The sequence below is a fragment of the Suncus etruscus genome, chromosome 9 (assembly GCF_024139225.1).
Source record: "Suncus etruscus isolate mSunEtr1 chromosome 9, mSunEtr1.pri.cur, whole genome shotgun sequence".
Lineage (NCBI taxonomy): Eukaryota > Metazoa > Chordata > Mammalia > Eulipotyphla > Soricidae > Suncus > Suncus etruscus.
In genome coordinates this window covers 71,541,164-71,566,770 of record NC_064856.1, presented here as the reverse complement: position 1 = coordinate 71,566,770, position 25,607 = coordinate 71,541,164, and the positions used below count along the sequence as shown (strand labels likewise).

At 35.1% G+C, this 25,607-nt stretch overlaps 1 protein-coding gene across 2 annotated transcripts in view; it reads right to left on the bottom strand.

Annotated features, from left to right (window-relative positions):
- Positions 1-25,607, bottom strand: part of NELL1 (neural EGFL like 1) — a 1,037,291-nt gene that overhangs the window by 693,864 nt on the left and 317,820 nt on the right. For both annotated transcript variants that reach the window (XM_049781002.1, XM_049781004.1), the window contains exon 12: positions 17,552-17,680. In XM_049781002.1, coding sequence (XP_049636959.1) covers positions 17,552-17,680 — 129 coding nt within the window. The remainder of the gene's footprint in view (positions 1-17,551; positions 17,681-25,607) is intronic.

The following is a 25,607-nucleotide window of genomic DNA, read 5'->3' as shown; positions in this document are numbered from 1 at the left end:
AGTAATTAATCAGATTGATTTAGGGGGGAGGAAAGGCTAATTTCTGGGAAAAGACTGACATATTGGATGAGTGGGAAGTATTTAAACCACTAGTCTTCATTATGAATTAGAACAAGTCTGCAGGTAAAGAAATATTGTAAACCACTGATCTACAGCCTTGACCTAATAACTATTGGTCTGTGGACATGTATGTAGGACAAGTTCTGACAACTGGTATACAAAAAAGGTTGAATATCTTTATTAAAGCACAGTGATATTAATAAAAATAGAGTATTGCAAATCACAATGCCTGAAACATAAAAGAAAAGTGTCTTCTTTATAGACAAGTTGGGGGACAGGAGAAAAATTGGAGACATTTATGGAAGGAAGTGAACACAGGTGAAGTAATGGATGAGTACTCAAAATTGTATGACTGACAATCATAAAAGACTTTGCAATTTTGTATTTTATGGAGATTCAGTAAATAAATAAAATAATTATAAACTTCAAAAAAGGTGAATAATGCTGATTTTATGTATCACAGGTGGCTCACATTTGTTTTTAAAGACACTTTTTCAAAGTGTTTTAAAGACACTTTGCAGTACTGGTGTCAATGTCTTAAACTACTTACATTTATAAAAAGTATTTCAGACTTTACATTTAGAAAATCCCCCTTAATTTCCTAAACCAGACCACCATGAGTTACTGATTCCTTATGAGAAAATAGATCAGCCTTGTCAGAATTTCCAGAAGAGTAACTTAGTTATGAGCTAAGTAAAGAGTCTCAAGAATTCTGAGAACTGTTATTTATCATAGCATATCTGCAGGTGAGAAAGGATGTTCTGTTTACCTTGCCCACCACAAAATGATGAGCTATTATGTCAGAAAGACAAATAGGCATTCAGAGAAAAATGTTTTATCTATATATGCAATTTGTCACATACTGGAACCAGAAAAAATAAGAAATAAACTCTTAGTCACATGTATCCAGGCAATACAAGTACAAGAGATACTAGCTGGAGTTATTTGTCCTCTGGATCTTTCCTAAGGACTTTTCTGTGACAGCAAGACTCAAGATTCAGTGGTAACTATGTCACTATGTTATCTGTCACATACAGGTTTTAGTTCCCTATTGGACAACTAGAGACAGGCAAAAATAAGATTTAATAAGTATAAATACTTGTATAGTGCTAAATACACTTCCTTTTATTTTAGCTTAGTTTTTGTTTGTCTAGTAAAGCAAATAAATAACTACCACATTTGACCTACAATCAATCAACCAGTATTGAGAAGCCACTGTTTCCAAGACTGCTTAGGGTATGTGGGGTGGGGGTACAAAAGAGAACAAACTGGAAAATATCATTTTTCTTTTTTTTAATTTTTTAATTTTGAATTATGAGAACAAAAGATGCAAAGAAAGAGGACAAGGTAAAGTTACAGTGGAAGGACAATCAGCCATAACATAATTCTCAGAAGAAGTCCCCTTGCTGATATCTTAACTTTGAACTTTCAGCCAAAGAACGTTAAGATAAATAAAACAGAATCCATGTACAATTACTTTGTCCCTCAAGTCCCCAGATTGTAACACATTATAATATTTCTTAGAGCACACAAGGCAATCTAAAGCCATAAAACTTATGTAACTCCTTAAACATTAGAGGCATAGTATTTTTTACATTTCCATGTACATGCATATTAGCTTAGGTTAACCTCAAATTTTAAGTGGGTGCATTTAACCTCAAATTGAAAATATCATTTTTCAAAAGCTCATGTTCTTATATTTTTAATGATAATATTCATGTTCTTTCTTTCCTCCCAAGAAATGTTTATATGCTATTAGAAACACTGGCCATGAACTATATCTGATCCTCCAAATTTCTTTAACTTGGGCAAAATGTTCTTACCATTTTGGAAGTACTTTATATTGAGATCAAAAGACAAAATTAAGCACTCAACAGAAGCAAGGGAAGTGATATCTATTCAGAAATGAATAGAAAGATATCGCTGCATCTCTACAGTACAGAAGCTCCCTGGTAGCTGTTAGTTAGCACTAAGGCTTTCAGCAAATCCTTTCAATGATAAAAGGAGGAGGTGGGAGCTCCTGTTAAGATGTGCCAAATCATAAATGGAACACATTTCAAGGCATATTTTAGCAATTTAAATATGGAAAAAAGAAATTATTGTGATCTCTGAGATGCTAAATATCTTAGTGGAAAAAATCCAGAAACCAATGGATTTATTCCTACTGGTTTAAGCACAGAGTATTTCCTGTGTACCTGCTATATTCACAACTGTGGGGGTGAAGTCTCAAAAAATACAAAGATGAATACAAAGATCTAATCCTCATCCTTGAATAGAATTTTCTCTAGAAAATATCTTTAAAAAGTAATTAAAATTCTGCGTGATGGGCACAGTAATAAAGGATTAAACAAAGTGCTATCAGAGCCCAGAGAATGCTGCAAACTTAGCCATTAAAGTCTGATCGTAGTATAGACAAAATAACGAGAGAATTGATTCTACATTCACTTCCCATGTAATTTCCAATCTACCTTTCAGACCCAATCAACCAACCAATACTACTGCTTTCATGTGCTGCCCTTTCTTCCACCCACACCACTATTTTTTTGCCCAGATTACTTCAGCAGACTGATAATTGCTGCTCCTGCCTGGCTGCATTTGCTCTCTGCCCTCCACAGCAGCCAAGATATTGTATCAGAAATTCACAGTGGGTAATATCACTCCTTTTAAAAGCCTTCACAATCTTTCTATTGTCTTTAGAACAGAATGCAAACTTCCTCAAGTTCAGAGGCTCCCTAAGTATGCCGTCTTTTGCTCTCAGCACACTACGGTCCACCCAGAGCTCCAAACTTCCTTTGCTCTCTTGAACTTCAGAGATTTTTTTTTGCATAAATCTAGCATCAATCTCTTTCAAATCTTCTTTCTAGTTTCATTAACCTGCCTCATATTACAGTCTTCAGCTTAAATGTCCCAGGCACTTCTATCCTCACTATTCTCTCCATTAAATAAGTATCATATTTAGTCTTTGCTCTCTCTATCTGTCAAGACATTTATTCTTCTATTTTGTTGTTGTTGTTGTTGCTTGGGCCACACACGGTGATGAACAGGGGTTAGTCCTGGCTATGCATTAAGAAATCGCTCCTGGCTTGGGGGACCATATGGGATGCTGGGGGATAGAACTGCAGTCCATCCTAGGTTAGCACGTGCAAGGCAAATACCCTACTGCTTGCGCCATCACTCTAGCTCCAAGATTTTTATTCTTAAATCAACTTTTATTTTAATTCTAAGAATTAGCCTTCTTTCTTACTATTCACACACACTCATTCAAAACCATATAATGTAGCATAATAATTAAACATTATTTTATTATATTTTTTATTTTATTGAAACCATTGTGATCTTGATAGTTGAATTTTAGATATACAGTGAATCAGAGCCATTCCCACAACAGTGTAGTCCTCCCTCCACCAATGATTCCAGAGTGCATCCTATACCACCAATCTTTACCCCCTGGCCTGCCAGTATAGCAGGCCATTTAAATTTACAATGTTAAAGTTTAGGTCTCTTGTTTCAATTGTTGCTGTCTGTGTTGACTTTGTTGACTTTGTTGACTTTGGCTTGAATATTTAGTTCTGTCATTTTTTTCCACCAATGCAACCGAGACCAGTTGGACTCTGGCCCCTATCCTTTCTTTTTTCCCTTTCTTCTTAATTTGAACATTATTTTATTCAAAATTTTTATTGAAATTCTATTTTCCACTAACTTCTGCCTTAGTTCTAATCCTTAGCTGAGAATGAGGGAAATTAGCAACACCCAATGATCTACTTAAAGATCACTCTTGGCATGCTTAGGAGACTATATGTGAAAACATGGATTAAACTAAGGTTGGTCACATGTAAGGCATGTATTTTAGCCCCTGTACTATCTCACAAGCTCTGAATTTCTGCTCACTATAGCAGTGTTTAAAGAATACTGATAAAATCTGTATTAGCACACAAATATTACAAAGGGAGAATGCAGAGTGAAGAAGTTTTCTGAATGCTGGGAGACAGTAGAGTTATTAGGGCTGACATCCAATCAACAAATTTGATCCTTGGTACAGATGACCTCCTGAACATTGCATGGTAAAGCCCTGCAGGCTGCTGAGTACCTCCAGGGTAGCCTTGGTACTTCCCACACAACAGGATCCAAATAGCACTGCTTTCTCTGGCTCTATAAAAAACCATCAGCCTAAATGGCCAACTATGAAGTATTTCTTGGGAACCCCTTAATCTCCAATAGAAAATTTCTGCTTAAGTTTATACAATAAAAATAAAGGATTTCTCATCCTAATATAATTATATAATCCCAAATATAAGTCAAAGCTTTCTACTAAATTTCTGCTACTCTTTTTTGTAGATATAATTTTGGAAAGTTCCTCCAAGTCAAGGAATCTACAATGGCACTATACCAATAGTAATATAAGTGGACAATAAACTCTTACTATATTAAAAAGAGTAGCTGGGAAGATACTAGGCAACAGGGTTCTCATAAATAAGCACAATCAATAATCAGATCTAGAGTCAGGTAAATGGTTCAAAGACCTAGTTTACATGCTCTGCATATGGAAGTCCAGAGTACTTTCCCTGGCACTTCCGGGAATAACCCCCAAGCACTGAATTCAAAATAGCACCCCCAGAACTGCCAAGTGTGTCCTCAAAGCAGAGAAGAAAGATGAAGAGGAAGTAAAGGAGAAGATTGAAAAGAATAAAGAAGAGGAGTAGGAGAAGGAGAAAAATGAGATATAATAAGACTATGTAGATTTGCAGAAAGGCACCAAGCAAGGCCAGATAAATTTATCCTGGTGCTGTATTTCATCCATATTCTCATAAGAGAGTATGAACCAGTACTTAAGCAAGGTTCCCTAATCCAGCTGTCTACTCACAGTGTCTCCTCATTAGTGCCTCAATGTCGCTATGAGCAAATATTTCCTGAATTATCAATCCAATAATGTTGTCCCTAACTTTAGTCCTTCCATCAAATGCTCTCTGCCCTAGAGCAGTAATATCTTTGTTAAAAAAAATGCCTCTTTGTATAAAATAGTTCTGGATCATAAACCTTCTATATGAAAACTCTTATCTATTAAATAAAATATAAACATTTATTATACTAATAGATGATATACATGATAAAATTTACACCAATGGGAAATGAAAAGGAAAAGATGGAAATGAATATAAATAACACTTCAAAGAGCTTTTCCACATCCTAATGGATTCAATTATTCACTTGCTGGAAGGCATGCATTCTAAATGTTTATATACTGGCCATTAAGGTACTCCTTAGCAAGCTTCTTATTATCTGACCACCAGTCACATCTTCATCATTGTCCTTTATCAAACTCCCTATGTTTCAGTCATGCTCAGCCTTTTGTTTTATACTTCTACATGTGCCAACTTCTCATATCACAAAAGACTCTATAGTCTTGCATTTGTTTGTTTTTTTGTTTCTTTGTTTGTTTTTTGGGGGGCACACCCATTTGATGCTCAGGGGTTACTCCTGGCTAAGCGCTCAGAAATCGCCCCTGGCTTGGGGGGACCATATGGGACGCCGGAGTATCGAACCGTGGTCCTTCCTTGGCTAGCGCTTGCAAGGCAGACACCTTACCTCTAGCGCCACCTCTCTAGCCCCGCATTTGTTTGTTTTTGTGTGGGGTTCCTACCCATGGTGCTCATCAGGTCTTATTCATGTTTCCACACTCAGTGGTCACTCTTGGCAGAATTCAGGTAACTATATGGGGTCCAAGGGATTAAATTCATGCATCTTCATACATAGTAAATGCCTTATGCTCTATTAACTATCTTATGACCCCAAACTATATTCTTCTCTTAACTCAAATTCCATCCCCTCTGTTAGCTGCATAGATTTCTGTGGGTATAACACATTGCTCCCCAGTGTATACCTAAGACACTCATAAAACCTACATATGAAATAAATCCTAGTGGAATTTCATCTTATAATTATAATATTTGCCTCTTCTTTAATCTTAGAGAGTCTTGAGAAACCAATCTGTGTCTTAATCACCACTGGCATTTAGGAGTGCAGAAAAGGGTGCACTCACAGAAAGAATTCAATATTGATGAAAGCAATAAAACAAGTCTATGTCTGACCTGTTTTTATCTACTTGATGGGATCAGGATGTATGCACATTATATTCTACATAAATTCATCTTATTATTACATACAATTTCATGTCTCTAAATTCCATAGTATCTAGCAAATATGTCAACATAAAACAGTGACTCCATGTGGTTTGGGACTGGAAAGAGTACAGCAGGTAAGAGGCTTACCTGATTTCATCAGGATTATCAGAGAACAAGTACCAGTAAGGTAGTGAAAGCTCTTCCTTAACTTTTCAGTTCCATTTGGGCCCTCATCAGATTATACAGTGCCTATCTGCCTTGTTCAAAACGTTCTATTTTCTCAAAGTGAATTCAATATGACCTAAAAATTAATTAAATGATCATCTCTTCCAGAAACATCCTCAGAAATGTTTTATCATCTATAAAGCAACTTATAGTATAGTCAAGTTGATACGTAATCAGAGTAATATGAATGCCTCTGTATGTGACTGTGTGTGAATAAATACTGAATAAGTGAAAAGTTCTAGTCCAATAATTAACAGCAATGAGATGTTTATTGTGTTTGATGCATAATTATATACTTACTATTAGAAAGAATGTAACAATCAGAGCTATATTCCATTAGCCTTCAGAAAATGCTTTCACCTTCAATATCCTCTTTAACCTGCATAACCAAGTGGTAATATTTAGATCTCATTTAACAATACATTTAGATCATGAGGAAAAAACAAGATGCTAACAAATTAGATGTGTCTCCAAGGTCACTCACATGCTAAGCTCTGAAGTCAGGATTAATCAAAATTCCTTACCCTTAGTTCAGTGTACTTTTGCTACATGACTTCCTCTAGAATTTTTGAGAAAAATTCTGAAGATAGAAAAATGCTAAAAAGCAGCAGTATTTGAGGATGGCTGACTACCAGGGAACATTCTCAGACAAGGATGATTTGCTTAGTCCCCTTAAGAGTTTGCTCTTCTACTTTCACAGTTCTTTAATTTTTCATTTTCTTTAGCTATGCTACTTCAAATGTAACAGTTTGGGAATTTTCTTAATTAATAAGCATCTCTTTCTTAAGAATACATTTACCTCAGGGACACTGTGTGGATATCAATCACTTACAAATATGTGTAATATTGTTCCATGAAATGCTTTCTTCCTAAGCTGAAACTTAAACTGCAGCCCCTAAGAGGTCTTAAATTTTATAGAAAAAAAAATGAGATAGCTTGAAACTTGGGATATTCTGAAAATAGAACAAAATAAGATAAAGTGATATAGAAGGAACCTGAGGAAAGGCCATAGACAACACAAAACAAGAAAATGGTAGAGGATCAGTTAGTAAAATTCTATCCAATCTTCTGAAGAATATGGACTCTTTCCCTGTTCCTCAAGCTATGGTCTGTGAATCATGCCACTTCATGGACATTTCCTTACAGTCTAACAAAAATTACCCTATCCAATGATAATAAGCAGCCAAAAAACAGTAGCTAAAACAAAATTATATTGTATAACAAAAGTGGAAATCATGAAAATTAATAGACAAATAAAAGGGGCTTGGGCTCTGATGGTAGCAAGACATTGAACAGAAGAATAATGGGTGTTTATCTGTGAATCATTTTGAAAGTGATATCCCCAAATCCGTCTTATGTAGTAGTCATTGTTTGGGGCAAGCATGGTGCCAATGGCTTTGTCTAAACCTATGCAACTGGTTGAACTAGGGAAGTGAGGCAACAAGAGTCTCTATTCTCAGAAACTTGCAGTAAAATCAAGCACAGCAGTCTACTAGTTTAGTGACACTGGAACTGTAGGCCTTAACAGTAAAACTGTAGCCCTAAAGGAACAGGGTTACTGACACTGATAAAGTGAGTTAGACAGACTATAACTCACTCTGTGCTTTGCAGTAAATACATTTCAGTCTTCTTTTGTAGGATGAGGGAACCAACAGATAATGTACTTAAACATACCTCTTTCCTTGTTACTACTAACCTTTACCTTCAAAATAGCCCAAAGATTTTTAAGCCGGTTACAGTTTATAGCAGGAGAAGCACAGACAACACTTCACCCTGATTATTTTGATACCCACTATTCTTTCTTAATGTGCCCATCCTTAAAACCAAATCACTCTTTCTATATTTTAATAAAAATTATAAAATCCAGAAACATAGTAAAGAAAGTATTAAACGTTCCTTGCATGTGTCAGACCAGGATTTAATACCTAGAATATATATGAACTGGCCAGAAATGACTCCTGAATGTAGAGCAAGGAATAAACTCTGAGGACCATTTTGTGCATCCCAACTTTCTAGTCCCCTAAAAAAGGAAAAGAGAAATTCCAAGTCCCTTTTTTAACAGCACAAGTCATTCATGAAAGAAAGGAGCAGGAAGATGGATTTGAGAACTTCAAACTGTAGTCAAGAACCTTTCTTTTCTTGCCAAGCTGTTGTGACAGTGAGCTTTCTGGGACACAGAGTAGTAAGTCCCCATTATCTTCAAAGTGACACACTATCTAGGCTTCTGTTTGTTAATATAAAATCCTAACTGTTAAGCACGTAGAAAAAAATAAAAACTAAGAAAAATGGTCTTAAAAATGATCTTTTAAAATGTTGTTTTACCCCCATGCACACTTCCCTACAAAAGTACAATATAACTTCCATTTCCAGAGGTGAACATTTTTCCTACTGGTTTGACTAGTGGCTCTTTCTTCATAGACATAGAAATTAACATTTTAGAGTTTGGTTCAGAAGTACTGTGCAAGATTTAGATTTGAGCCTGATTGTTGTCCTTGCTAGAATTACTGAAAAAAGTAATGGGGAGAGAATGAAGAGGAAGGCAAATTTTAAACAGAGCAGAAGATGTTGCTGCAAGTGGGCTCAAGAACAAAGTGGCAGCAGAGAAAAGGCAGGTTTAGGAAAAACTTCATCAATATGTGTTGCTGGGGAAAAAGTGGCTTCAGAGCGAATCTATACAGAGTTGCAAAGGAGTACAATAGTCAGAGCATATGTCCAGCATACACCTGACCTAAGTTCAACTTCTAAGACCACATAGTTGCCCCAAGCACTGCTGAGTTCTAAAGGTCTCCAAGAATCTCCATGTAAGGTCCTCGAGAACTCCTATAAATTATGGGGTTACCCTGGTATTCCCAGCACCACAATGCCTGAGCAGCACCACATCCACAGGCCCTTGTATTGAACAACCAACCTTGTTGGACAATAATCATTAGTGGAGTTTCCAAACTTCCTGAGCAACAATGGGAACCCCACCAAAAACAAAGAGCAAAGTAAAGGTTACACATCTATTTTAGAAAAGATGGTAACACAATAGGGTGGAGGGATGCAGTATTATGTGGCATGGGAGCATTGCCAATGCCCCATACAAAATCTCTTCCTTTGTCATACAGGCTAAGTAAATAATAGTAGGGAAATAAGAAAAACCTAATGATATTCTTTATCTCAAGTTTCTGTATCCCTGGACACAAATGCCAGTGAAATTTATCATAGATATTTTACTGACATAAATTACAGGAGTTGGATCCCTTTAAAACAGTCTTGAGCAAATACAAGCCCACATCTGAGGATTAATATGTGTGACACAGTTACAATGCTCATACACTTCGCAAACATTTAGACAACAGTCACTCGATTAAACCTCATGTGACTGAGCACACTGGTCATTATCCCATATGTTCTTTTCACAGAAAGTTATTAATATAGAATTACATCCACACTGACCTCAGATTAGATGAAATATCTACCCGTTGGCTTTTCTGAGATTTCAATTTGAACTCTGCCTTCTCCCCGATTAATCAAACATCACATCCTTCACTGTCACCTCTAGTCATGGAGAAGTGACAAGTATCATTGCTAATTGATTCTACGCTTCAGATAATTTGAAACAGTTTAGATATTGTGTCCAGGATTCATTCCTGATATAGCCACAACTCACTACTCTAGGAGAAGAATCTCAAAAGGAGAAGGAAAAAGTAGATCACTATGGATTTTGGAGCCATGAAAAATGCAAAGCAGAATAGTCACCTGGAAGCTCAGCTCCAGAGAAGAAACCAGATAAACCAGGCCATGGTAACATACAACCTAAGACATCTCCCCTTGTTTTAATTGTAAGATCCGCATCCCAGGAGAGAAATATTCAGTATATGTGGAAGTGCATTCTTTCTCTAATGCCGCATGCATAGATTCTTGTGTATTCTCACCTCTACATGTTTAGGTGGCACTTCATTTCAAATCATTTCAAAGATTTTCCTTGGCCTTATTCAAGACATCAGCCAAAACATGTAGTCCTGTGCTATTCCTTGTGGACTCCAGCAGGAGCTAATAATAAACATCTCATTCTCCCTTTGCCTCTTGTCAATTTCTATTTTTCCCTGAAAGCCAAGGAACCCTGGAGTTTCTAAAAATCTCAGTCATTTTCTTGAATGAAATTATGAAATGGTAAGCAATAGAGGTGATTTTGTTCTATATTATTTTCTTGAATATAGCTTTATTTGTATTTTTATGTTTTCTGAGCATTGAATGAGTTCTTGTTATAAAATATTAATCATGGTGATATTCTGCCAATACTATGCTCCTTGAAAAATCTATTCCCTGATCTTTCTACCCAAAAACATTCTCCTCCAACACCTCCCTTTTCTCCCAGAGAGTGCAGATATGAAATTCCCCTTTGTATCCCCTTCAGTATGGATACATTTTCCTATCCCAGAAAAATACTCAAAATCATTTATTTGCGATTAAATGATTAAAGTTATATTTTTGTGTTTTAAATATGGGACAAATTTGAGTTTGTTAAATGAAATGCCTCATATCTTCTTAAGTTACAAATCTAATGTCTCATGTTAAGTTTGGCTAAAAGCATAATTTCCTCTCATGATCTAAAAAATATCTATTACCTAGAGAAGAACCAGGAATATTGATGAACCATCAATATATAATTTTCTAGTAACTCTAATTTCGAATAAAAAGTACTTTTTTATAAAAATTATTTTCAAAGGGCAGGAGATATTGCTCAATGGACTGAGCACATGCTTTGCATGTAGTAGACCTTGTTTCATCTTTGGCAAAATGTGGTTTTCTGAGCACAATAACAGCAGTTATTCCCCATGCCCAGAGTCAATAAGGCCCCTGAGAATCACTAGGTGCAATCCCCTCCTCAAAATATTTCAATTTAAGTCCCAGGCACTTATGCTGGAAGTTTTATTCTGAACTGACAATCTGTGATTTGGATATCAGATAATTCAGGTAGATGTACCAGCATGCAAACATTAAGTTATGCAAAAGTAACAAGTAAATGTGCACTCCCTAGTCCTGGTAAGTCAAATACTTATTTCTCTTTTATTCTGCCTGGTGAACATTTGATAGTTTTCATCATTTATTATGTCATTTAATTCTAGGACTCCACTAAGAAAGAGACCCTACTCTGAAACACTGCAAATTGTGTGTCATCAGGAAGTCATGTAGAGGAATCCACTTGCTTGTAGAGTTTCTTCTCCAAAAATGAACTTATCCTGCCATCCTTTCATTGGATGGCAGAGGTAGGAACTATTTTAAATAACATCAATATTGGTACAAGGTGATGGAATAGTTGCATGACTCAGGGAACCAACTCTCAGCGTAGAAGTTAGTATATCTTATTTAAAAAAAGATAATATGGTAAAAATATCCAGAGACAATAGAGAAAAAGGCAAGGAGGACCAGGCCATGGTAAGAAGTTTGTCACAAATTAGGAAAGTGCAGTCAGAGAAGAGACCACACTGTGTGGGTTAAAGAGTTAAACAGTGAAACAGTGCTGAAAGCCACTCAAAGGGCTTGAATGCATGCTGTCTGTGAAATCCCCAGATGCCTTTGCCAGCATTGTGCGGTTCCCAAAGTACCAAGTTGAGAGTAGCCTCCCAGCACCACTAGTTGTGGTCCCAAAACAGTAATAAAACTAAAGTATCTGGTTTGGGCAGGTACAAAAAACAAAGGGTATAGGGGCTGGAGCAGTGGTGCAAGCCATAATACGTCTGCCTTGTGTGCACTAGCCTAGGATGGGCCGCGGTTCAATTTCCCCAGCATCCCATGTGGTTCCCCAAGCCAGGAGCAACTTCTGAGCACATAGCCAGGAGTAACCCCTGAGTGTCATCGGGTGAGACTGAAAAATAAAAAACATTAAAAAATTAAAAAATAAATATATAAATAAATAAAGGGTACAGTATATGAAGAGTTTAAAAATTTGGAGTCAACTGTAAGATGTCACCACTGATGTTAATGTTATTACTTTCCACTCATGCAGAATGTTTGGTGCATGAGATCCCATTATTCTGGTTCCAAATAACTTTTGTCTAATGAAAAGAACAAGTTTATAAGCATACAGGAGTTGGCCCTCAACTGTTCTATTTTTCTCAGGCACTGTTTCCAATTTGAGCTAATTCATTACAAAGTATTTAAGACCAACTTCAGCAGCCCAATGTGTAAAACACCAAAATTGAACATTGCCGTTTCTTCAAATTGCAGAATGTGCCTGCTTGATTCTAAGGGGACAAAACAAAACAACCTCTCATGACCTATAACACAACTGACAAAGGGTCTTATTAGCTTCTATTGATTGACTAGGCAGTAGCTGTCTTTTCAGTGGCCTTTTCTGAGGCAATCTCCGTAGAGCAGGAGTTCTTAATACATCCTATCTCCACTACTGCCCTAGGAAGTAAAGAAAATTGAAATCCTTTTGTGATTTTTTTTTCTATACAGAGGCAGAATGGCTTTCCAAGATAGCCTGGACAATGTCTATAATATTTTGTTTTAATTTGCAAGCCAGTCTTTTTCTGTGGTTTGTACAATAAGGGTCATTTTCATTCCATTTACTCAGAGTAAAAAATAACTTGCCTGAAGCAGTTCATAAGAATCTACTCCCTCTGGGATATGGTGAAAGAATGAACTCAGCCTCTGAATGATCTCTGGGACTCAGGTGGGACTCATAGACCTCTAACTGGTCTATCAAACCATCCCAGTTGGAAATTCTGGGTACACAGCTGGGACATGGCCACAAACTATATTTAATCAGAAAGAATTAAGCAGACAGAATTGTGTGCTCAACCCCAATCATCTCTAGTCTTTTTATGTTGCTAAAGCCATAAAGAAAAATGCATCAGGAAAGACAAACCACTAATTCAGTTTAAGAGAAGTGCATCAATCCAAATCAGGGAGGGCCATTTTATGTACTTTTCTCAACCACTACTCTAGGAAAGAGGATCAAACTGGGCCTAAAAAAAGAAGAGAAATTGAAGTCCTTTGCTTATCCAGGCAACTGCACTAGTATTTGGAAAAGGTCTACTTACAAATCACAATTACTTAAAACAAATTATACATTTAACCCCTCAGTCAGCAACTAACCCAAGACCCACACCCCCAAGTTCAGGTTCTCTAATGTGGCCACACATTTCATCACTTGCTCTTATTTCAGAAAAAAAAAATACAGTTATATTCTAATTAGTATATTCTAATTCCAGTTACCTATATACAACACCACACAAAAATACCACTAAGATGCAAAAGTTACAATGTTAAAGCAATGAAGAACCATTAGTGAATGAACATGGAAGCCCTGGAGACTCAATTAATAATAACTGAATACTACTAACTAATAATAGCCAATTACATTACCTATTATGATAAGGACTTGAGAAAAGATATGTTGAGGATACGCAAGGAGCAGAAAGAAATAATGGAACAGACAGCCAAAAAAACACAAGAGAACAGAAATGAGAAAACTACAAACAGAAATGAAAGAACTATGGAATTTAATAGATGAAATGAAAACGCACTGGATGGGCTCAATAGCAGAATAACAGTGGCTAAGGACAAAAATCAGTGAGATGTAAGGTGAGATGCAGAAACTATAGAATATGGAAAAATACTCAAAATAAATAAAAGGCAGACAAAAGAACTCTGAAATGTATTCAAGAGGAACAGCATAAAAATTATTGAAGTCCTAAAAGGCCAGGAAGATAACCCCAATGAAAAAACAATAGTTAAAGAAACACCATGGAGAGATAGAACTATCATTTCAAATAGATCCATGTTGAGATGTTTTAATAATTCTATTTGCCTTCATGTTATAACAATTAATATGAAGTAAATTTGTGCTTGCAAGGAGGGAAATTATGGTGGTGTGTGGGAGATTGGGATCATTTGTGAAGGGAAGTGTAGTATGATTGGTGACAGTACATTTAATACCTGAAATATCTATTATAAACAACTTGATAATTTACAATGTTGTAATAAAAACTAAACTACAAAGAAAAGAAAGCTACAAACATACAAAGAAAGCTAAAATACATTACTTATATAAATAAAAAAATAAAAAGAGAAAATGGAAATACATCCCCTCATAGTTTGGAAGGATTAATATTGTCAAAATAGCAACACTTCCCAAAGTTTAATAATTTCAATGAGATCCCTATTAGGATATCCATGACTATTTTTTATTATTTTTTAGTTTTCATAGAGGCATTGGTGGTGGGAATATTGCAATGGTGAAGGGGGTGTATTCTGTTTATGTGTGAAACCCAACTATGAATATGCTTGTAATCATGGTGCTTAAATAAAGATTTATAAAAAAAAAAGAAAAAGAAAAAAAAGAAATGACTGATGTCTGGGTACATCAACAAGTGACACCACAATGCACATACACTGCACTGACAATTGTGTCCAGGTAAGATGTGATTCAGAGTCAAATTTGTTTGGCACCATTAACAAAAAGAAGCCTTATGCACAAAGGGCAGGTTTAATATCACAAATAGCTTCCAATAAGTTAAATTTATGTTTAAAAATCTTAATATGTAGAGAAAGAAAATCAAGTCAAGACATGCAAGTAGTCAAGTAGGGTCCTTAACAATGAGTTTGCAGAAATTAAAATAAATAAATTACAAGCAAGAGTTGCTCTAAAAGTGTAAGTCACTCTATATTTTGGACTTTTGGCAGTCTAAAAGCATGCCAGCTCAAGAATAGCAGAGGATTTGCTTTGAATATTTCTTTGCAAAAAAAAAAAAAAGAAAAGGCCTGATAAGATTGAATGATGTCCAAGTCAGTCCTTGAGGATACCAAACTTCAGCAGGAACTAAAGAGCTTAACAAAACTAAAAAAAAAAAAAAAATTAAAAGTTCAAAATCATCTTTCCTTGATAATCCCTTTGCAAGGGCCTCAAGGCAGGGCAGTTTGGAAAAAATCCTATAAAACCAACTTTGCAAAAGTCAGTGGTGTGTATTCCCACTCTGGAATAAAATTACTCAAATTTTAAAAGAACATTCATTCTGTAAAATCGCTTTCTATACTTCATTGGGTTCCCACTTCATATTTCCTAAGTTAAACTATTCTACTTCACATCTGGCTTTACTGGAAAACTGTTTTCAATGATGTAAAGACAAAAGCCTATACCAGTGAAAATTCGGATTGGTTTCTTATACCTGTCTTTATTGCCCTGATCTCTCACTTTACCACTAGGAAATAATCCTGACAATACAAGTAAAAACTTTACTCCTATTTGCTGCTAATTCTCATAATTATTTAGATTCAGGAATGGTGGGTACACTGTTTGCAGTAAAAAAATAATGCCAGTGGTAGGATCAGTATGAAAATTATTTAAAGGCTTATTTTACAATTGTGCATACCTATTCTCACACAGAAAAATATTTTTATTGTTGCCTGGATTATAAGATTTTCGAGGGTGAATTAAATAAAAATGTTTACAATTTTTAATTTTAGCTTACAAGTATGAAAAGTAAATGTTCCTGTGGAGTATTGAAACTAATAGTCTTCCCCGAAACTGACAAATAAATATGATAATATTGGTGGGAAGATAAGTTTCATAACCAAAAAAGAACTGTCATCATCTCAAGCTGCATGTCATCCTATTTGAGTTTGAATCTATCTAGATAAGCCAAAGGAAATAAAAAGTTAGGAAAAAGAACAGTGATAAAAGTTATTCAGCTGAATATATTGATAATGAGAACTGAGATGCAGTGATGGATAAAGTAGTGTAAAAGAAAAATAAAGAGATGCTAACAGCCTGAGATTGTACAGGAGGCAAAGTACTTGCTTAGTGTACAGGAGGCAAAAGCACTTGTGACTTCTATACTCTGGTTCAAATCTCCTAAGCACCACCCTGGATCACTCCTGAGCACAAAGCCAAGATCAGCTCTCAATTATGACCAGGTATTGCCACAAATTATCAGAAACAGAGAGAAGGGGGAAGAGGATGAGAGGAGGAAAGAGAGAGGAAGAGAGAGTGAAGAGGAGAGAGGGGGGAGAGAGACAGAGAGAAAAAGAGAAAGAGAGAAAGAGAGAGAGAGAGAGAAGGTACTGTGAAGTAGCTTAGCTCTAAAGGTAACTCAACATATATCCTCATAATGAAACTTTTAATCAAAGACAAGAAAGCAATGATAAACAATTTAAAGCAGTAAAATAGAAGAGTTTATAATTATTGTCACCAGTCAAGATTGCACCTACTTTGAGAATATACAACCCACTTGAGAATCAAACCAATTAGACAAAAGTTGTTATTATTCATTCCATTGATGACAGCTATCTTCCTGATTAACATGACTATGGTTCTATATATTAATAGCAAAAATTATCAAAGTCTAAGCAGTTTAGCAAAACATCCTACTCATTATTTTGTCGACTAGAGCTATTTAAAATAAAAGAAGGTATTATAGTAATTATATGATTTGTTATAGTATAACTGAGAAATGGATGGACTCAGATATACAATTATTTTTATGCCAAGGTCATACTAAACACTATATAGTTAAAAACAATACAGAGATAAAGTTTAGTACTCTGATAAGTTAAAGTTGCAAGAGCACTCTATGCCAGCAAAGTGCTGAGGCTTAGGAAGATATTTTCATAAAAAACAGTTCTTGTTCAAGTGTCATGAGAGGAAATGAAGATTGCTGTTGACTGAGGCCACCAGCCTGCTATTATGCTATCAGAACATGAGCCTAAGTTATGATTCTGTAACTATAACTCTTAGTAGTATTTGGGAACTCATGAAGCAGCCATTAAAAACTTGAAACAAAAGGAATGACCTCACCAAGTACAGAATATGCCAATTGCATATAAGTTGGTATGAAAGCATTACTAAAAAAAGATCTACCACTTAATATTTAATTGAATATGAACACAACAATCTCAAAGGAGACCACAGAAACATGTGTCTATGAATTTTTAAGTACAATGAAATTAGAATACAGTTTTCTATGCTTCATATGTCTTGCTTTCACATACAATTGAGCAGTATAGATAAACCAGGAAAACAGAGAACCCTAGGTAGTTGATATTATTTCTTGTGAGAATATTTAGGACAAGAGTCAACTGGATCTTAATCTTTAACCGCCACATTTACTAGGAATATATTTCTAACAAATGACTTCATTAAATAGCTCACTTACCTTCACAGTAGGCTGAGTCTCCCAGGACAGAGATGTAACCATTCTTGCACTCACACGTAGCTTTTGTATTCCAGTTTTTGCACTCTGAGTTCTCACCACATTTAGGTCCCTCTGCACAGAAGTTATGACCTAGAAGAAGCAAAGAAAATAAATCACATCCGGAAAGAAGAAAATGAAATGGTTCTAAATAGTAACGTTTGAAACATTCTTATTATGTGTCACCATACATAAAAGCATATCTTGGCATAAAGCACTAAGTTGAAAAGAGTTTGAGAGTACAAAGAGAAAACTCTGAACGCTCCCTTGGCTTTTTCTCTGTTATTAAAACTTTCTAAAGTTATTTATTTTTAAATATTTTCATCTATGTAAATCCTGCACCTCTCTCCATACCTATTTACTTACCAGTGTTTTCTATAAGTTTTATTGAAAAATTCATGGGGTCTAGAAAATAACAAAATGAATATGTATAAATATACATAATAATTTAATATATTGTATCAGTACTCCCTGATTAATTTTCCAATTACAACCATTAAAGACAGCTATTCTAAATTTTAATTTTGTGTTAATCACTCCCTTGCACCATTATAAAATCTAGCTTAGTTTTACCAATTTTAAAACTCACATATATAAAATAATACTGTATATATCTTCTATATTTTTCTCTTCATCCATAGTAATACCTCTAACATCTGTGTTAATTCATTTTCAAAACTGTATAATATTACATAATATGAACATTCCAGATTTTTAATAATTGTGCTACAGTTAGACTTTTGTAAGAATAACTCCTAAAAGTGTTTTTGGATTAATATGTTCAAAACATATATAATTCCTTGACTAATTAAACTATAAATGCACTGGAGCTGGAAATTTCCTCGGAGTGTTTCTTCACTGAAACTCAGGCATTCCTTCTAAGATACTTAACTTTTTTCCTAAATATATTTTATAAATAAATACAGCAAATAAATTTCGATTGTGGTTCTTGTTTGTTTGTTTGTTTGTTTTTGGGTCATACCCGGCAGCGCTCCTAGGAGTTACTCCTGGCTCTGAGCTCAGAAATCGCTCCTGGCAGGCACGGGGTACCATATAGGATGCGAAGATTCGAACCACCATCCTTCTGCATGCAAGGCAAATGCCTTACCTCCATGCTATCTCTCTGGCCCCTTGATTGTGTGTTTTTTTAAAGTTTGCCTAAACGTGTCATTTTACTATCCTCTCACTTGGAAAAAAAAAGTTTGAGAAAATAATTAAGTTCTCTCAACATTATGCAATACTTTATTGTTCTCTGGTTTCTCTTATTACTGATTGCAAGTCAGTTGTTAATCTAATAATAATTCCTTTAAACATAATAAACTCTTCTCCTTTAGCTACTTTTAAGATTTTCATCATTTTGAAACAATTGTGGTTGGTTGTAAGTTCTGATACTTAATTTCAAGGTAACCTGTTCTATGATTCCTGTGTCTGATGACTGATTAAACTGATTAAATGCTTCATTAACTCCTGCCCATTAGCATCCCAGCACTAGACACTGCTGATCTAAACCCTGTCCAAACAAAGAAAAATGCTGAAAAAATATTACAGGAAACAGTAACCTAAAAAAGGGTTTATGATCATACTGATATCAGAAAAAACTGATCTAAATCTAAAAAAAGGAAAGATATAAATGAACATTTAATAGTGATCAAAGAATCTATACATCAAAAAGCTGTAATGCTCATTAACGCATGAGCTCCAAATAAAGAATTATCTAAATATATAAAATAAGTCTTCTTTATCTGAAGAAAAAGATTGACAGCAACACAATAGTAGTAGATTTTAATACCATGTTTTCATCACTGGTTAGATCAGAGAATCAATAAGGAAACCAAGTCCTTAAAAAAAACTAATTTAGATAAGATTAATAAACAAATAAAGAACTCCCCATCTCAAAATGCTGAGCAGACATTCTTCTCCAGTGTTAATGGATCATTCCCTAGTACTGACCACATGTTTGGACACCCTAACACGTTCGTGTTACTTTAATAGAACAGAGATCTCATCAAGTACAATACAAAAGATCAATGAAATCAACAGCTGACTCTAAAGAAAGCATTTTGGGGGGTGGAAGGGAAGTTGTCACATCAAGTAATGCTCCAAGTTTACTTTGGTCTCTGTGCTCAGAAGTCACTCCTAAAGTATGCAGGGGATTAGAGGTAGGGGAAAATACAAGTGCTGGGAATTTGAATGCAGTTGGCTGCATACAAAACAAGTGCCTTAGCTCATTACTATCAGGAATTTATTCAACTTTTGTCATAAAAACCAGCATTCACAGAGCACTTCTTTTTTAGAGTGGATTTGTCCTAGTCACCTAAGTTAACATTAACTCTACAGTAAAATTTCATTATCTCAACAAACTCTGAATTTTGTCTCCTATCTATTCACAAAAAGTCCACTACAAAATAAATTTTACAAATGGTTAGAAAATTCCGTTGAGAAAAAAAATAACACATTGAATTCTAAACTCTAAAAATATCACTTAAAAATAATTTTGTACTCTTAATTTTTCTACTTATTCCCTTACAAATATCAAAAGGAACTTATATATTAGATGACACAGAAGAGGTTACATTTACACTAAAGTGATAAAGATAAAATGTTATAAGGTGTATAGAGGAACATTGTAATTTATAATTCTTTTTGTTTGTTTTGTCTTTTTTTGGGAGGTGGGCACATCTGGCAGCGGTCAGGGATTACTCTTGGCTCTGCTCTCATAAATTACTCCTGGCAGGTTTGGGGGATATTCTGGGATACCTGGATTAAAATAGGGTCATCTACAATGCCCTATCCACTGTGATATCACTCCAGCACTTTTTTTATTTTAAAAAATTACCTTATTTAAGCATGCTGGTTTACAAGGTTGTTAATAATAGTTGCTTCTTTTCTTCAGTTATGAACTTGTTCATGATTGGATTTGTCATATAGTATACAACACACTTTACCATTGCACATTTTCTTGCCACCAATGTCCCCAGTTTCTCTCCTGCCTTTCCCTTTGCCTGCCACTATAGAAGACATTTTTTATCTCATTATCTACCTTATTTTTTCCTTCTATATACTGTGATTTGCAATATTGTTATTGAAGGTATATCATATATATTACTTTATCTCTTAAAAGCACCCAGTTCTTGTCTAGAATGATAACTTACAAAATTATCATTGCCATAGTGGTCCCTTCTTTGTACTAAGTGCACTTCATGCTATTTCTGGCAAGCTTCCTACCAAGCACTGGTCCTAATGTTTATTGTCTCTAAATATTATTACCATACTATTTTTTATACTCCAAAATAAGTGAAATCATTCACTGTCTATTCTTCTCTCTGACTCATTTCAATCAGCATAATACTCTACATATCCATAATGTATAATCAGATTTTATGACTTTAATTTTTCTAACTTCTGCATAATATTCCATTATGTAGATTTACCACTGTTTCTTTATCCATTCATTTGTTCTCAGGCATTTGGGTTGTTTCCAGATTCTGACTATTGGGAATTGTGCTGCAATGAACACAGGAATGCAGAGGGCTTTACTGCATTCTGTTTTGGGGATCCTTAGGTATATTCCTAGGAGAAGTTCTGTTGGGTAATATATGAGCTGAATTCCTAGCATTTTGAAAATTCTAGCATATTATTTTCTAAAAAGTCTGGATCAATAGACACTCAAACCAGCAGAATGAGAGTCCCTTTCTCCCCACAATCATACCATCAATGTTCTTGTTCTTTCTGATGTGTGGCAGTCTGGTCTCTTTGGTGTGAGATGATTACTTGTTAACAGAATTTGCATCTCCCAAATGATTAATGATGTTGAGCTATTTTAATTGAGCAATGATTAATGATGTTGTGCTTTTTGAGCATCTATATTTCTTTTTTGAGGAATGTCTATTTATTTTTTTGTCCATTTTTTGATGTGGTTAAATGTCTTTTCTTGTTAAGCTCTACCAGTGCTTTATATAGTTTAGGTATCAACTCCTCAGATGGGTATTGAGTGAATAATTTCTCCCATTCCATGGGTAGCCTTTGATTCATAGTCACATTTCCTTTGGAGTGTAGAAGTTTCTAAAATAAGAAACTTCTTAAATAATGCAATACCATTTGTTTATCTTGGCTTCCATTTGCTTGGTCAGTGGTGTCACATCATTGAAGATGCCTCTAACTTGAAGGTCATGCAGTGTTGTGCTTATGTTTCCCTCTATGCCTATATGGTTTCAGGTCTGATAAGTTTTTTCTTAATCCATTTTGATGTGACTTTGAATATGGTATTAAAGAGAAGTTTGAATTTTCTTTTTTTGCATGTAGTTAATTAGTTTTCCCAACATCACTTGTTGAAGAGACTTTGATTTCACCACTTTGTATTTCTTAACCTTATATCAAAGATTAATTGATCAATACCTAAGGATTTGTCTCAGAATATTCAAACATATTACATTGATCTGTTTTTATTCCAATGCCATGCTGATTTAATAACTACTATTTTATAATACAGTTTGAAGTTGGAGAAATGATGTATCTCATATTCTTTTCCAAGGTTTGTCTCTTGAGACATATTGGTTATTTGTTTCATGGTTTCTTTTAGTTCTTTGAACATCCTCAATATTTTCTCTCTAAAGTTCTAATGAGAGAGGCTAAACAGTTTGCTGGTGCTATACGGGTTTTCAGAACTATAATCATCATAAACTTAGTGTGATGTATTGCTTTCCATTTGTGACCTTTGCAGTGTGGTTATATTTTTTAAGAGTGGTGGTTCATTGATTAGAAGAAATGTGTGGCCATGTAGTGAAGTAGAATGACTGCCCTCAACTTGTGGTGCACATGAGGTAAAAAATAGCTCCTCTGAGTCCAAAAGAATCTAGCTGCTTGGAAATCTTCCTTACTCCATTTCTTGGGACTGTGTGGCTGGACAGAGGCTGGCTGAAGTAAATGGAATAACTTTATCCCCATTCTGAGTTCTGGTGCTTCTCTTTCCCTTAAGGCGAACTGATCTGGAGTGAAAATGGCTTGTCAGTGTCAAAGAAGACCCTACTGCCAGTCTGTCTGTTTCCATTTCTTGGGATTGTGTGGCTGACATTATCATCATTAAACCAGTACATTTTTGTGAACAATAATTGTAGAACTACAGCATTTATTGTGATCTCACAGAAATTGCTGGATCTTGTAGTTAGGAGATCACATTTATAATTCAGAACCTGTGGTTAAACATTCTAAGTCACTACTCCTGCATACATATGCATAGAGTGAAAAAAATCAATAATTTTAAATTTTTTCTAAGAAGGTCTGGATTTTGAATCAGTAGTAGAGCAGAGTTAAGCTCTACATTTGATCCCAGGGAGAGAAGAGAGAAGGAAGGAGGAACGGAGGAAGGGAGGGAGGGAAAAAGGAAGGGAGGGAGGGTGGATAAAAGGAAGGGAGGGAGGGAGGAAGGAAGGATAGAAGGGAAGATAAAAGGGAAGGGGGGAGAGAGGGAGGAAGGATGGAAGGGAAGATAAAAGGGAGGGAAGGAGGGAGGGAGGAAGGAAGGAAGGGAAGGAAGGAGGAAGGAAGGGAGGGAAGGAGGGAGGAAGGAAGGAGAGAGGGAGGGAGGGAAGAAGGGAAAGAGGGAGGGAGGGAAGAAGGGATAAAAGATACCTAGATCCTGGGTTCTGATGAATTGTCAGGATGAATTCAAGTGTCCCAGCCCCAATACAAACATTAGAGCTCGATTTTAAGAGTTTTTACATATTGATCATGAGAACCGTGGGGTTTCAGGCTTTAAAATAAACACAGAATAAGTGAATTAGACAAACTTCAAATTTAATGGCTTTTGTGAGAATATTCTTTAACTTTCCTTTGAAATAAATGGAACTTGTGTCTATAGTATTTGAGCTTTTTAGTCAAAAAGACAAATACTGTAAAATAATAAAGCAATACAATTCAAGGTCTACAATATTTCTAAAATTAAATTAGATATCTTGGTATAAATGTACTATTGACTCTTCTCAGAGTGGAAAATAGTTAAATGAGTTAATCCATGTGAGGTACTTAGAGCAATTCTTGATAAGAAAGGTCAATAAATGCTAGCCATAGTGATAAAAATGAAAATAATTATAGGATAATGTTTACAATGTTCACTAAATTTCAAAATAATTTGATAACACTGTTATCCTCAAGGTCAAGATAAGAAAAGAAAACCTCAAATTCACTAATGTTTGCTTCTAAGTAGAGATGCCAGACTCTAAATCAGGTTTGGTAAGTTCTAAAGTTCGTGTGCCTTTGTACTATGCCATATGTCCTCTCATAGAGTGAAAGTTAAAGGATACAGACTCAGGACATTATAGAATGGATCAATATGCTTCTATAATATCAATCTTCTAACTGGTGATTGAACCAATAATAGTTAGAGAAAGAGCTAAACTTACTAGCAATTTAAAACCTTAAAAAATAAGTTGAACAGGGGTTTGAAAGGCTTATAATAACATAATCTGTATAAGTAAAGCTAGTGAATGTTTCTATCAAAGGGAAAATTCTGAAGTGCCACTTTATATGAAAGGCCTGGACTTACCTCCCACATCATAATTTATTAATAATTACTTTGTCAAATTTTATTTTATTACAAAGTTGATTAAATGTGCAATCCTTATTACTGTATTATTTGTCCATGCTTACTTTATGTCATACCAGAAGACTTCTTTGTGATTATTTTCCTCCATAAAGCTAAAAACTCTCAAGCATTATCCAGTTCCCAGTATTTATCTATTGCCTATTGTTACTGTGACAATATCTCATAAGCAGTTAACAAGTAACTATTGAGTTAATGAGTAAGTATGGTTCTCCAAAATCAGTATTAAATAATTTTTTGTGTTTTTATTATAGTTTAGGTAATATGGTAATTTAGGTAATACTTTAGGTAGGTTAGGTAATAGTTTCCATGTTTAGGATATTAATGTACAAAGTTACTTCACCCTACCACCACCAAAGTGCCCAAGATCTTTAACCACCCCATTTGCACTTTTAGTCCACTTCTTCATTCTTCCACATTCACAGAATGATGATTAGTCTTGTAAAGATATTCAATTTACACTCAGATCAGAATGATTATAGGGTACTAGCCTTGCATGCAGCCAAACCCAGGTTCAATTCCTTGCAGCCATATGGTTCCCTGCAAGAAGTAAGCTCTGAGTATCACTAGGTGTGCTCCTCCAAAAACTAGAAGCTAAAATATATGAACTACTTTCCCTATGGTTACATAGCTCGTAGGTGAAAGGTATAAAGTAAACCCAAATAGCATGCTAAAACAAATCTCTCTTTACCATGCTAAATTACTTCCTAGCCATGGTTACAAATATCAAAGAACCTTTAAGGAATGTATACCATGACTTGATAAGTTATCCTTTAGCTATTAGCATTTTCTAGTCCACCCACATACCTTGAATCTTTTGAAACAACAAACCTTGCTATTTTTCTGTAGATAATATCATCATAGTTGCTTAGGAAATTTGAAGAAAAATAAACCATCAAACAATAGATTAGGATGCATGCATATATACTATAAGGAGACCCTCTTTCAGCTTATATTGGAGACATAATAAGGTTAAGGGAAGACAAATATCTCCTGAAATGAAGTTCCACCTTTGATTTTATATCCTAGCAAGTACTGTACCATTCATTTTCTTGATAAATTCTTATTAGGTACCTATTGTGAAAAATCAGGAAAAAAGCTTAAAACTAAAGGTATAACCAAAAATTTCATAAATAGCATAAAGACCCCTTAATTCACTTTATATTCTGACAATAATGACCAATGTTGATGATTATATAGTAATAAGATAGTATAATAGGGGAAAGTGTTCCAAGAGTGTATCAGAAATAAGGATCCTACTTCAAGGAAGTGAATTTAAACCAAATTTTCTCAACAGGGGCCCATATGCCTCCCTAAGGGCCCTCAGTGTATTCCAAAGGAGCTACTAGTAGAAAAGACATAAATTGGGTGCCTAAATTGGTACTAAATTAGGGGTCAAGCCTATAGAATAGGAGGGCAACA